General features: G+C 43.6%; 1 protein-coding gene across 3 annotated transcripts in view; it reads left to right on the forward strand.

The window, feature by feature from the left end:
• The window catches only part of KBTBD12 (kelch repeat and BTB domain containing 12), a 57480-nt gene that overhangs the window by 12789 nt on the left and 31172 nt on the right, over positions 1-13519 (forward strand). For 2 of the 3 annotated variants that reach the window (XM_075938807.1, XM_006120219.4), the window contains exons 2-4: positions 1531-2716; positions 3788-4058; positions 7809-7959. In XM_075938807.1, the coding sequence (XP_075794922.1) occupies positions 1647-2716; positions 3788-4058; positions 7809-7959 (1492 nt within the window). In that variant the 5' untranslated portion in view covers positions 1531-1646. Of the gene's footprint in view, positions 1-1530; positions 2717-3787; positions 4059-7808; positions 7960-8063; positions 9160-13519 lie in introns of those variants that run through there. The other variant, XM_075938808.1, reaches the window with a different exon arrangement.

The raw sequence follows: 13519 nt of genomic DNA on the forward strand, positions 1-13519 counted from the left end.
GGACAGTCCAGTATTTGAGCTTTCTGTTCAGGAAACAAATTGAGAAAATTTAAACAAGAGAATATAAATGTCCGGTGTTTTCTAAATAAGATGTAATGTAGATTATGATGTAAAATCAAGTGTGTCTGGTATTTTTGTTGAAACCATCTGGCAACCCTGTTTATGTGGTGGACAGGTTTGTTTGTTTTTTCCAGGGGTGCGTGTGCAAGAGCTGAGCTGGATGGCCCAATCCACAACCACATACTGTCATTGAGAATCTTTCCATTTGCTTTAGTAGCTTTTGGTTCAGGCCCTAAGAGAAGACACAGCAGAGAGCCCCAAAATAGAACTCTGAAAGGGAGGTTTGGGTTTTCTTTTTAGTGATAAGAAAACTGAGAGGAGAAAATAGAAAAGGATGGCACCCCAAAGATCATTTGATTGGCCTTTGTCTTGAAAGTTTGGGGCCTGACAAAGTGTTATTCCAGTTAATTGCCAGTGTAAGTGCCCTGAAATAAGGCCCTTTTTATTTCATTTTTATATCTGTGACTGGTCAGGTTAAAAAGGGATAGAAGAGAGAAACTGTAAGCCAAATGGCAGAGATAAAATTATAGAAGTTGAAAGTATATTTTTTTCCCTTGGAGTTTTATCACATCTAAAACTAATCAAGGCAGGCAAAAGGCTTTAATTAGGGATCAACCTTGCACTAATGGCATGTACAGAACTCCCACTGGGTTGCAGTTTCCAAGGCAAATTGGGCAACATTGTGTTACCATATGATAGCCTGAAAGTGATTCTAAAAGGACTATAAACAGAAGTGAAACTGACCACTTGATTCTCAGAATCCAGCCTGAGAATACTGTAAAAGGTAATGATGATATGTACATTTTCAATTTCTTTCCATTTTAATAATCGGAGATGTAAAACCTATTTGTCACATAGGTAAGGTCAATAAAATGTACAAGTTTTAACCTGACAGCATACGTCAAAATGGGCTTAGTTGATGAGTGTCAATATGTATAGCTGATTTTTAGGCTTAGCAGAAACATAGGGCATAATTTTCAGTTAATTAACAGGTAGGTGGATGTCTACACACGATATAGTAAGAATTTTGATTGAGGGAGGCCTGCAGGATTTGTCCTTGTAATTTTAGTTCCAGTTGGGACATAATCTTTAATTTCTCAGATCTCTTTAAACAATAGCATAAATATTTGGCAGCATGCATTCTATCATTAGAACATTACTGTTATGCAATAATTTTTTTCTATTAAATGCCAGTGACCAGTCAGAATATTAAAATATGTATCGATTTTAGATGAAAAATTAAAACTATATTTCATTTGTTCATGCATCAAAAATGACAGTGAAAAAATACAGCCCTCATCTTGGAATGAAGCTCAGTTTGAAAATAAAATTGTTATAAATGCTCAAGTATGCATTCATGTTTTATAACCTGTCTTCTAGAAATGCTTACCATCATTAGGATTTAACAGCAAAATTCAATTGTCAGAGGATTTATTCTCATAAGAAAATTATATGCTTTCCTCCCCCCAGAAATATTTTATCATGAAGGCATATCACTTTGAGAGCAATCAGACATGCAAATAGCCCTTCCAAAAATCAAGCAAGTCCTTGAAGAGATTTAAAAATAGAAAACCTTGCATTTCATCATGGATCACAAGACTGAAGAGAAAAGGAAGCAGCGACATAGTTTGACTTTACTGGATCAATTAAACAGTATGAAAGAATTAACACAAATGATTGATGTGGTCATTGTAGCAGAAGGTGAGAAGTTCCCGTGCCATAAACTTATATTGGCTGCTTTCAGTCCTTATTTCAAAGCCATGTTTACATGTGGCTTGCTTGAGTGCACCCAAAGAGAAGTGGTACTCTATGACATCTCAGCAGAGAGCGTGTCTATAATACTCAAATACATGTACAGTGCAGATTTGCACCTCACTAATTCCAATGTGCAAAGTGTTGCAGTTGCTGCATTTTTTATGCAGATGGAAGATGTTTTCAGTATGTGTCAGAAATACATGATGGACCACATGGATGCTTCCAACTGTGTGGGAATCTACTATTTTGCAAAGCACATTGGGGCAGAAGATTTGTCTGATCAAGCCAGACAATATTTGTATCAGCACTTTGCTGAGGTGAGCTTGCATGACGAAATATTAGAGATTGAAGCACAGCAATTGCTGAGTCTCATAAGATCAGATGATCTGAATGTATCTCGGGAGGAGAGCATTTTGGACTTGGTCCTCAGATGGGTAAACCACAGCAGAAAATCACGTGTCGAGCATCTTATTGAACTTTTGAAGCAAGTTAGACTGGAACTTGTAAGCCCTTCTTTCCTAGTGGAAGCTCGGAAAAGGAACACAGTGCTTCTGTCTAATTCAGAATGTCATGATATGATTGATGGAGCGTTAGAAATGATAAAGAAATCCAACCACCCCTTTCTCAGTCTTCGTTATGGCATGGAGACCACCAATCTTCTCCTTTGCGTTGGCAATAATTCTCTGGGGATTCGATCAAGACATGGTAGCTATGCAGATGCCAGTTTTTGTTATGCTCCTGCAACCCAAAAGACTTACTTCATTTCCTCCCCAAAGTATGGTGAGGGGTTAGGAAGTGTGTGTACTGGTGTTGTCACTGAGAACAATGATGTTATTGTGGCAGGGGAGGCCAGTGCTGCCAAAATGTCTAGACAAAAAACCAAGAACATTGAAATTTATAGGTTTGTATCCGCAAATGGGAGGGAGAAATGAATAATTGTTTTTAAAATTAAATTCTAAATAATGTCTCAGGAACAGGAAAAGGGCACTAGTGAAAGCACTCTTCTCTTCATATGTTTGGATACAGATTTTAGTTACCCAAAGCAATTTGTTGTGAAGGGAAATCCATCCATTTCCACGAAACACTGAAGCATCTCCGGCTATATTTAAGGCCAAATTCTGACCCTTTTACCTCATGAGAAGGCCCATTGGCTTAGATGGAATAAGTAAAATTAGCTGAATTTGGTCCTAAATCTCTTTCTGTGTACCTCATATTCCCTTAACTCAAAGGTCACCAGTTGTTAATATTTTCTTTCCTGGATCATTCCTCCAGATCATTTATTTCATAGTGGTGCTGATGTCTGAAATTAACAAATGAGTTTGGTCATCTGTGAATCTACACTCAACTTTAACTATACCATACTGATGATATATGGGAGCTAAAATGTAATAATAATAATAATAATAATAATAATAATAATAATAAATGAATAAAAATATATCCTGAAACCTTCACTCTGTTTTTACTTAGTCCTCCCTCAGATAAATCCATGGTAAGGAACATGGGAGCTTAGCAGGAATCAAGACAGATTAAAAACTGAAGCCAACATCTGCAAACATTGGGCCTGAACTGAGGAACATAAATCCATAACTAGGCACTGAAATAAATGCAGCCTTTGTTTCAGAGGTGCTACTGCAGCTGTCACTGAGTGCAGTTGAACTTATGATTGCTCAGCTCATGCAAAATAAGGACGCTTTAATTATGGTCAGCATTTTCAAACTTGGGTGCCTAGAATTAGGTTCCTAAATCCATACTATAGCCCTGATAGTGCAAACACTTACGCGTGTGAGTAATTTGATGCTCATAATTAATCCTACCGAGTTCAAGGTTAGAAACTTTTCTTCTCTATTAATAAGAGAAAAAACTTCTGTTGCCACTGTAACATTATCTGAAACTGGAGAAGGGAAATTTAAATACAAAATTGGTATGAACTTATCAGAACCACAGTTTCTAATTTTGGATTTTCCTACAGGTACCACAATAGAGGAAACCGGTTTTGGCAAAGTTTGTGTACTGCTCAGTTTCGTGAACTCTATGCATTGGGCACTGTTCATAATGACTTGTATCTCATAGGAGGGCAAATTAAATTGAAAAACCAGTATCTGGTCACAAACTGTGTTGAGAAGTACTCCATGGAGCGAGATAGCTGGAGAAGTGTGGCACCTCTTCCAGTGCAACTGGCCTGCCATGCTGTGGTAACAGTAAATAATAAACTCTACGTGATGGGAGGCTGGACACCACAGGTAAAGAAGTTTGCTAATTATTTTATTATATGGGAGCTACCTATCATGGCTTGTGTGCTGCATAATTTTGTGGCTCTTTATGTATAGCTAAAAGATCTCAGTTGCAAGATAAGTTGAAATTTCTTAGTGAGAAAAAATAAAAATACAACCTGTCTATGGTAATGATTATACTTGGCTTGTGCCTGGCACTTTCATATCCCACTAATTAGTAATTGACCTTTATAGCTTTTCTATCATCAGCAAATAGTTTTGTTTAAATAAGAAACACAAACAAATCCTACATCTTGGCAGGGAGTTAGATTAGATGACCCTTGTGGTCCCTTCTAATTCTGTGGTTCTATGGTTTAAGACATGGGCCCAGACTAGAATCCAAAATTAAATCCCTCTAAACTCTGGTAAATTTCAGGGCCCAATTCATATACAGGCTTCAAAGCTCAGCTCCACTTCTGGGGAAAACTTTCTGGTTTTAGATGTTTGTTTTTTAACAAAAAGTTTTGTCACAGTGCAATTTTCTACCAAATATTTTGCGAGATTTTATTTTGAACATATATAAGGTGTGGTGTTGATAGTAGGGTATCAAAAATATGATCACATTTCATTGGCTTGGGAGCACTTTTTAGAAACAAATCTTTAAAAATTTGAGACTAAAACATGTTCAGCAAATATAATTTGTATCTAAGATATTTTGAGCGTGCAAATCCCTAAGGAGGCAATAGAATAATAGAAGAGGTGGGGCCTCAGGTGGAAAGGGCAGTGCTGGGGTTGGCTAGCCCTCAGCGCTGCCTGGAGTGCGCCATGCCTCCCCTGCCCAGCCCTCACAGCCACCTGAAGCATTCTGCATGGCACTCTGGTGGCAATTTAAAGGGCTTGGAGCTCTGGCTGCTGCCACTGCTCCTGCGGTAGCCGTGGTAATGGCTGTGAGACCCAGGCTCTTTTGATTCACTGGGCCTCGGGGCAACTGTCCCCTTCCCTGACCATGTCAGCTGGCCTGGTTACATAAGTATCTATCTGCACAGGTCAGAATGCATTTGCCACAATGGTTAAATAAAAATGTTAAGACCAATGCCTCAGTGGTAGTTGTTTTGCTTCAATATTAGTACGTTCCCCTCAGGTACTTGGGACATGTCTACACTTCAGGGCTAAAGCCAAAATAAGCTACATAACTTGAGCTATGTCAATTGCGTAGCTTAAGTCGAAATAGTTTATTTTGGCTTTTGGTGCTATCTACACAGCAGGAAGTCCGAGGTACAGCACTCTTCCTCCGACTTCCCTTATCCTTGTAAAATGAGGGTTACAGGAATCGGAGTAAGAAGTCCTCCAGCTTGACATTATTTCAATATTATGAAGATACAGACTGTTAATCCGAAATAACACTGCTGTGTATGTATGATATTATCAAATAAGAAGTATGAAAGCATATTAAAGCTTCTCAGGTTAGGAGTTACCTTTATATTGCAACAACCCTGACCACTCTCTCAGTCAGCCTTGACAAACATTAATGATATAACATTGCTGTAGGGCCATGAGTGTACATGTCAATTCACAGTTCTCTTGGGCATAATAAAAGGAAGCTGCTCCCTGTAAGGGTGGTCTAGAGAAGAGAGGTTTCTGGAGCAAGGAACTATCACAAGGACAAAGCTCTCAAGGGGGATTCTGGTGAAGGGACTCACTAGGAAGGAAAACCAATGAAGCATATTCCTAGATGGGAGAGATTTCAAACGGGAGGAGCTATGAATGTCAGGGGTCAGTGGCCTCTGGACCCTGTGGAAGGATTTCATCAGGTAGCAAGAGAAGCCCCTGATCAGAGGAATTATAGCCTGTTCTGAGGAAGCGTGGTCATGGTTTGATCTCTGTGGGGACTTTGATCCAGAAGGAGAGAACCTTTCTCAGTCAATGACAAAAGGCCCAGCTCCAGAAGATGGTTCCGGAACAAGAGGGCCTTGCTGGTAAGGGACCTAAACATAAATGGGTTGATGGACTAAAATTAATTCAGGCCCCTCTCCCGCCAGCTAGAGAGGGAGAGGGAGGCCTATTTGTATAGTGTTCCATCTTTGGGTTAAATAAACTAGATCCTATTAGGCATTGTTCCATACACATCTATCTTGTTGTCCTAACTGAAAACCCACTGGGGGAACTGCAGTAGATATGTAATTGTGATGCTCTACTGGATAGCCAGAGGATGTCCAGGAGTGAGGACCTCCATCACAGATAGGTCTGGGAGTTGGCTGATGAGAGTAGTGAAATGGTTGCAGATGCTGGGAGCAGAATGCAAGAAAGTGTGAAGTTGAGTGTCCTGTACACAAAAAGCAATGCATTCACCTGTTCAGTGTAAATTACTTTAATTGTGTAGGCTTTTATTCCTTGACCATTGCCATGGTGTCAGAGTGTCTTTATACTAAAGCTGTGTCTATATTTGCATTTACTCAACAAAACTTTTGTTATTCATGAATGCTTAATACCCCCCACCCCGTGAACAACAAAATGTTGTCATAGCAAGTGCATGTGTGAACATTGCTTTGTCCTCAGGAAACCCACTTATGGGGGTAAAAGCATTTTGCTGGTAACACTGCTGACAAACAGCATTCACACATGCTGACTTTTAATGTCAGGGCTGTGTCAACACATACTGGATGCTAAAAGCAGCATAGTGTAGACATATCCTATGGCTATGTCAATATTGGCAATTGAACGACAAAACTGTGTTTCGAGGTGCAAACAGCCATTCCAATAAAGACAAAATTTTTATGCAAGAAGTGCCAGTGTGAACAGTACATTGTCGGCAGGGGTGCTCTCCTGCCGACAGCACAAATGCTGTTCATTGGGGGTAGAAGTATTTTGTCAGCAAAAGAGCCAACAGATAGCCATGCTACTGCCTGATTTTTAGTGACATGGCTGTGTTGACGTGACTATGTCGATGAAAGCTGTCTAATGTAGCCAAAGCCTTAGAAAAACAGTAAAAAAGATCAAATGTAGTAACCCCATGAATGAGTATATGTGTGTTCGCTCTCTCTCATTAAGCCCTTTAATCTTAAAATACTTTAGAGCTCTCTCCCACAACAGACTGCTTACATTTAAAAGTGCTCTGAAAACATAATTATAGCTACTTGTGTAACATCAGAAGATGGAGAAAATTGGGAGGAAGACGGATGAACAAGGGGAGTAGGAGTGGATATAGGAGGAGTGTAAAGATGTAGATGGAAGCTAGGGGTTTATTATTGAAACTATAAAATGGAAAGATTTAGCAATTGTTCAATTTTAATTTTGTTGATTAAATATATGTTATTTCAGAACAAATATTGTATATAAAGCGGATTTTAAAATGGCTTTTAATTTATCCAATCAAATCTCATGATACAGCATGAGTAATCAAGTAAATAGAAATTCAGGCTTCAGGAAGAAAGGAAAGTATTGAAAAAAGGTTTTGACTTATTCTTAGAGCTTTGCAGAGGCCTTGTAAAAGAGCTATGTTCTGTCAGCTCTGTGCCCATAGATGTTTTGTTGTTACCCAAATCCTTAGCTTTTTTTGCTATAGAATATAAACACGCTGTTATTCATCAGCCTTCTACAATGTACTTCCAGCCACAAGTCATGGGTGCTGCTAAATCGTAGTGAGTATGAATCACTTCGCAGCTATAATTGATGTGTTTATGTTATTTATCTGCTCAGCTGTCTGCTGTGATTAATTGCACGCAGGCGTGTCCAGAGGGCTCCAAATGTTGTATTATTATATGGCTGTCATATTTCATACAGATGGATCTCCCTGACGATGAGCTGGATCGATTAAGTAACAGAATGTTGCAGTATGACCCAGGCCAAGACAAATGGACAGAGTGCGCACCAATGAAGTACTCCAAATACCGTTTCAGCACAGCTGTAGTCAACAGTGAGATTTATGTCTTGGGTAAGAGGAAACAAATTTTTAACAGATAACACAACCACTTTTTATTTTTTCCAGCAATTTGCCTCTGTGAAATGAAAAATTGTGCCTTTTGTTTTCCACTATAGGGCAAAGGATATTGGACCAAATGGATTGAGGTTTTTTATTTTCTTTTTATAATTTCTTGCTTTCTTAAGTTTCAATGTGTGGCGTTGAAATTAAACTTCATTGCTCTGGCTTTGATATACTTTGTTTAACACTTTCTCTCTGAGGAGCTCAATATTAATGAGAAATAAAAAACAGCCTTTTTGGGTAGGGAAGTATCATTGCTACCATTTTACAGCTGAGTTACAGAAAGGAGAAGTAACTTGCCCAAGAGATCTGGTAGAGGGGTGTGACAGGGCAGAGGCGCCCCGCACTCTGATCCCCCTGGAAGTTGCCCTCGCGGCGACCCAGGGGTCGGAGCGAGAAGCCCCGGCACCAGCCGCACTACGAGCGGCGGCGTGTGGGCAGGCACCGGAGGCGCCAGGGACAAACTGGGCAGCCCCAGCGCGGGGTGAGCGGTGATGCGCCGGGTGGTCCCAGGCCGCAGAGGCAGCAACGCGCCTGCACCCGCCAAGACCACGCCTGACGTTACGCGGGGGGCGGCACCAGATGGCGGGTGCGCCGCCCCGCCGGAAGTAGATCCGCGTACAGGGGGCGGAGCCCCTCCACCCCCGGCCACAAGTGGCATGGGGATTTAAAAGGCCAGACATGGCTACCCGAGGAGGAGGTGGACCCAAACTGCGGAGGTAAGCGCCCGCATCGGCGAGACAGTGCAACAGGGAGAGGAAGCAGCTCAGGGCAGGTGAAGGGAGCCTGAGGGCTGGTGTGTTACGGCAGATGCCCCACCAGCTGGACCGGACGCCGTAAGCGTTCCGAGTTCTTAGGGCCCTGGGCTGGGGTCCGTGAGAGGGGGCGGGCCCGGATCCCCCTCTCCCTGCTACGGGAAGCCCGGAGACCCCTGATGTTAAAGGGGCCCCCTGGGCCAAGAAGATAGTTGACTGGGGACGCCAGACGGTGAACCTCTGAGTGAGGGGAGCACGAGACTCAGGCGGAGAGTACAGGGTGCCAGGGGGCACCCCGATAGACCCCTTTACAAGGGGAGACTAGAACCCAGCTATCCTAATCTCATGTCTTAACCTCAAGACCATCCTTTTTTAGGGTATGTCTACACTGCCACCCTAGTTCAAACTAGGGTGGCTAATGTAGGCATTCGAACTTGCAAATGAAGCCCGGGATTTAAATATCCCAGGCTTCATTTGCATGTTCCCGGGCGCCGCCATTTTAAAATGCCCCGTAGTTCGAACTACCTGCCCACGGCTATACGCGGCACGGACTAGGTAGTTCAAATTAAAGCTCCTAATTCGAACTACCATTAAACCTCCTTGCAGCATGTAGCCGCGGGCAGGTAGTTTGAACTTTGGGGCATTTAAAAATGGTGGCGCCCGGGAACAAGCAAATGAAGCCCGGGATATTTAAATCCCGGGCTTCATTTGCAAGTTCGAATGCCTACATTAGCCACCCTAGTTTGAACTAGGGTGGCAGTGTAGACATACCCTTATTTAGGGGTCCATTCAAACTTTTGTTAAAGTAAATGGAAAAATTCCCATCTACTTAGCTACTGTCAAACTGCATGGAAAATAAAGATAAACCAGAATGAAAAAAAAGTGATGGTATAATGCAGAAAAAGAACGAAGGCATTCCAGGCATAGGGACAAAAAAGCAAGAAAAATACATAACTTGTAAGGAGAGTAGACAGCAGAAAGCGTAATGAGAGCAGAATTATACACAAGGGCTTGACTGTGCAAGGCCTCGAAAGTGAGGGTAAGAAGACTGAATGTGACATAAAATTATAGAGGCAATCAATCAGCATGGGGGGAGTGTTTTGAGGGGCGTATCCTTGGGTAGCAGTGGAAAAAAATGTCTTCTAACCTTGGTTTAGACTAGAGCGACCCTTGTCTACAGCAGAACTGGGCTGTCTTGCCAAGAATAAGCTTAAAAAATAGAAAATAGTTATTGCCAAAGGTCACTAGCCGGTGAACATCAGCATGTAATCAGATAAAGATAGTGTTGCCTATGTAGGTTCAAAGGTGCTTTGAAATGATCAAATAAAGATGAAGTCCAGTCCTCTGTGGTAGATACAGAATGAAAGTATGAAAAAGGCCATGTAGTGCATAAGTGGGAGCAGCAGCAATAGCAATGAAGACAGAAGCTTTATTCATGTATTTCAGGAACAAGTGTCCTGAGATCAAGACCAAGAGTTCTGTGATGGTACAAAAAAGGCAGGGAGAGCAGTCTTGGGATGCATTTGATTAAATTAGATTGGCAGTCTTCTGTACAATGAATGTACTACTGTGACACGGAGAAGTTTTCTGAAGAGCTGTGATTAGTAAAGAAAAACTACATCCAGCATCCTCTGTCTAAAATGTCACATGGCAAGGAACCTGTATCACAGTGAATAAAGGAATGAAAGGTACAGTTTTGCCAAAAGTGCAATTTTAACCTGAGAAGTGGCTGTCAGTGTGGCATTGGGGAGTTCCATGTTTATGGTCTCTCCCTGACCTGAACTGAAGATTTGTTTAGTTCGCAGGTGAAAAGCTGTATTCTTCTATTCACAGCTGTCAGTGATGCAAACTGAGCCAGGGTACTAAACATCAAGTTGGGCTCTTGCTTGCTTGCCAGTCAACACCAACAATAAAGATTCTGTTTGTGGAACTTTTAACAATTCTGTGATGATGCGTGAGGAAGACTAGAAGCCTTCCCCCTCTTCCATCACTGTATCAATTCTTCAGGTCTAACAGGAGAAAAAGCAGGTTTGAACATTGAGGCTGACCTTGCAGACCTTTAGTACTTGCATTGTCCTTACATTATACCAGCCCCACTGAAATCAAGAGGATTACTCTTGTGAGTAAGGATTTGTTGGCTTGGGCCCTGTCATAAGCTTGCTGGTCCTTCAAGATTTGGACTTAGCCTTACCTGTGGCAGATCAGCTATCCTCCCAGCCCAGTGGATTATGATCAGCTGAGATCAAGTGGCTTGGTTCACTTATCAGACCCAGATGGGTGAGAGCTTATTTGTGGATGAGAGCTATAGGAGGCAGATTGTCTCCTGTGATAGGCCCTGATGGGAAGAGGTGGCAGGGGAGAAGAAGTCTCCTGTGGCAGGCTGGGAAAGGGCCAGCCCTGAAGCAGCTGTACTGGAAGTAGTTTGGGATTAAATTAAGTACAGGATTTAATCAGACTGGAGAGAATCAGATGGGGGAAGGGAATCCTGGAAAGAAGCCCAGCAGGTCAGCAGTTTGGGTAGGAGCAAGGCCTCCTAGGAGAAAGTCTGGAGGGTCAGCACTCTGTGAGGGTATGTCTACACTACAAAGTTAGTTCGAACTAACAGACGTTAGTTCGAACTAACTTTCATAGGCGCTACACTAGCGCTCCGCTAGTTCGAATTTAATTCCACAAGGATTAAGCCTAGTTCGAACTAGCTAGATCGAATTAAGGGGTGTGTAGCCTCTTAATTCGAACTAGTGGGAGGCTAGCCCTCCCCAGGTTTTCCTGGTGGCCACTCTGGCCAACACCAGGGAAACTCTACTGCCCCCCTCCTGGCCCTGGACCCTTTAAAGGGGCACGGGCTGGCTATGGTGCCCGTGCCAGGTGCAAGCCTGCCAGCACCCAGCCAGCAGACCCTGCACCTGGCACGGATCGAACCACCCACCCGATGCCCCCCAGCCCTCCCCCTCTTCCCGGGACCAGGCTGGTGGATCCCGGGAGCTTGCCCGGGACCGCAAGAGGCGAGCACCCGCCTGGGCTAGTGCAGACATCGTGGACCTCGTCCACGATCTCCGCACTAGGCACAGAAACGTGGCCGGCTAGGGCAGGAGAGCTGCCAGCCTGGCCACCCAGGAGCAGGAGTGCATGAAAATCAAGGTGGTCCACTGAGACCCCCGACCCTGAGCCCTGAGCTTACAATGGCCATACTGGGTCAGACCAAAGGTCCATCTAGCCCAGTAGCCTGTCTGCCGACAGCGGCCAACACTAGGGACCCTGGAGTGGATGGACCGAAGACAGTGACCAAGCCATTTGTCTCGTGCCATCCCTCTCCAGCCTTCCACAAACCTTGGGCAGGGACACCACTCCAACCCCCTGGCTAATACCACTCCATGGACCCAACCTCCATGACTTGATCTCACTTCCCTTTAAACTCTGTTCTAGTTGTAGCCTTCACAGCCTCCTGCAGCAAGGAGTTCCACAGGTTGACTCTTTGCTTTGTGAAGAACAACTTTCTGTTACTAGTTTGAAGCCTGCTACCCATTCCTTTCCTTTGGTGTCCTCTAGTCCTTCTTTATGGGAACAAATGAAAAACTTTTCTGTATGCACCCTCTCCACCCCACTCATGCTTTTAGAGACCTCTATCCTGTCCCCCCTCCGTCTCCTCTTTTCTAAGCTGAGAAGTCCCAGTCTCTTTAGCCTCTCTTCATATGGGACCTGTTCCCAACCCCTGATCATTTTAGTTGCCCTCCCCTCTCCCAGCCTCTCTCTTCCCCTCTCCCACCTCCTTTTCCCAGTCTCCCCCAGTTTTGTTCAATAAAGACAGATTCCATTGTTGAACACAATTGTCCTTTATTTTGTACATCAAGAAAAGGGGCTAGGGAAGGGTAAGTGGAAGGAGGTGAGGGAGGAATGGGGTACACACCCCCAATGGGGAGGACTGGGCTGGCTCTGCGGGCTTTTTGGGTGGAACCTCTCCTGCAGCCCCCCTGATTGCCCCCTCTCCCTAGATGGCAGCCTGCGGCAAGTGCAGCCGGTCTGATGGCTGAGTGCTGTGATGTGCCCAGTGTGGGTACTCCAGGCACTCCAAGCCAGGACTGCTTTGCAAGCGGGGCACCCCTGAGAACTGTCTGTCCGGGGTGGGGGTCGGGACCCTTTAAGCACAGCCCTCGGCTAGCCTGTGACAGCATCTCCACGCTCTAAGTCCTCCTCTGATGCCCTGCCGGCACTGCTTCCGGCCATCCTTAAGCCCGGTTCAGGGTCCACTTAATGTGGACATGCTAGTTCGAATTAGCAAAATGCTAATTCGAACTAGTTTTTTAGTCTGGATCCGTTAGTTCGAATTAGCTTAGTTTGAATTAACTAAGTCGAACTAAGTTAGTTCGAATTAACGTTGTAGTGTAGACGTACCCTGAGAGTGGAGGGTAGCCCAGGAGAGCTTTTGTTTAGTATTTTTCATACTTGACAGAGTTTGTCAGCCTCTTGCAGGATGGTGGATGGGACTAGAAGGGGAACAGTGCAGCATGAACACTATGTCACAGTAGCTCCCAGTGGGCGATAAGATGCTGTGCTGCTACAGGCCCTTAGGTTTGTCACTAAAATAAGCAAATTGAACAAAAGGCATGCAGGCCAGAATCCGATCTCTTGTATAATAGTGAAAAATTGGAAGCAACTCCACTGAGTAGAGTTATTTGGAATTTATATTGGCATTAACTGAGATCAAAATCTGCACCAGGGAGAAGATCTCTTGAGCAAGACTGTGCTGTTTCTCATCACAT

Source organism: Pelodiscus sinensis, chromosome 11 (genome assembly GCF_049634645.1).
Source record: "Pelodiscus sinensis isolate JC-2024 chromosome 11, ASM4963464v1, whole genome shotgun sequence".
Classification (NCBI taxonomy): Eukaryota; Metazoa; Chordata; order Testudines; family Trionychidae; genus Pelodiscus; species Pelodiscus sinensis.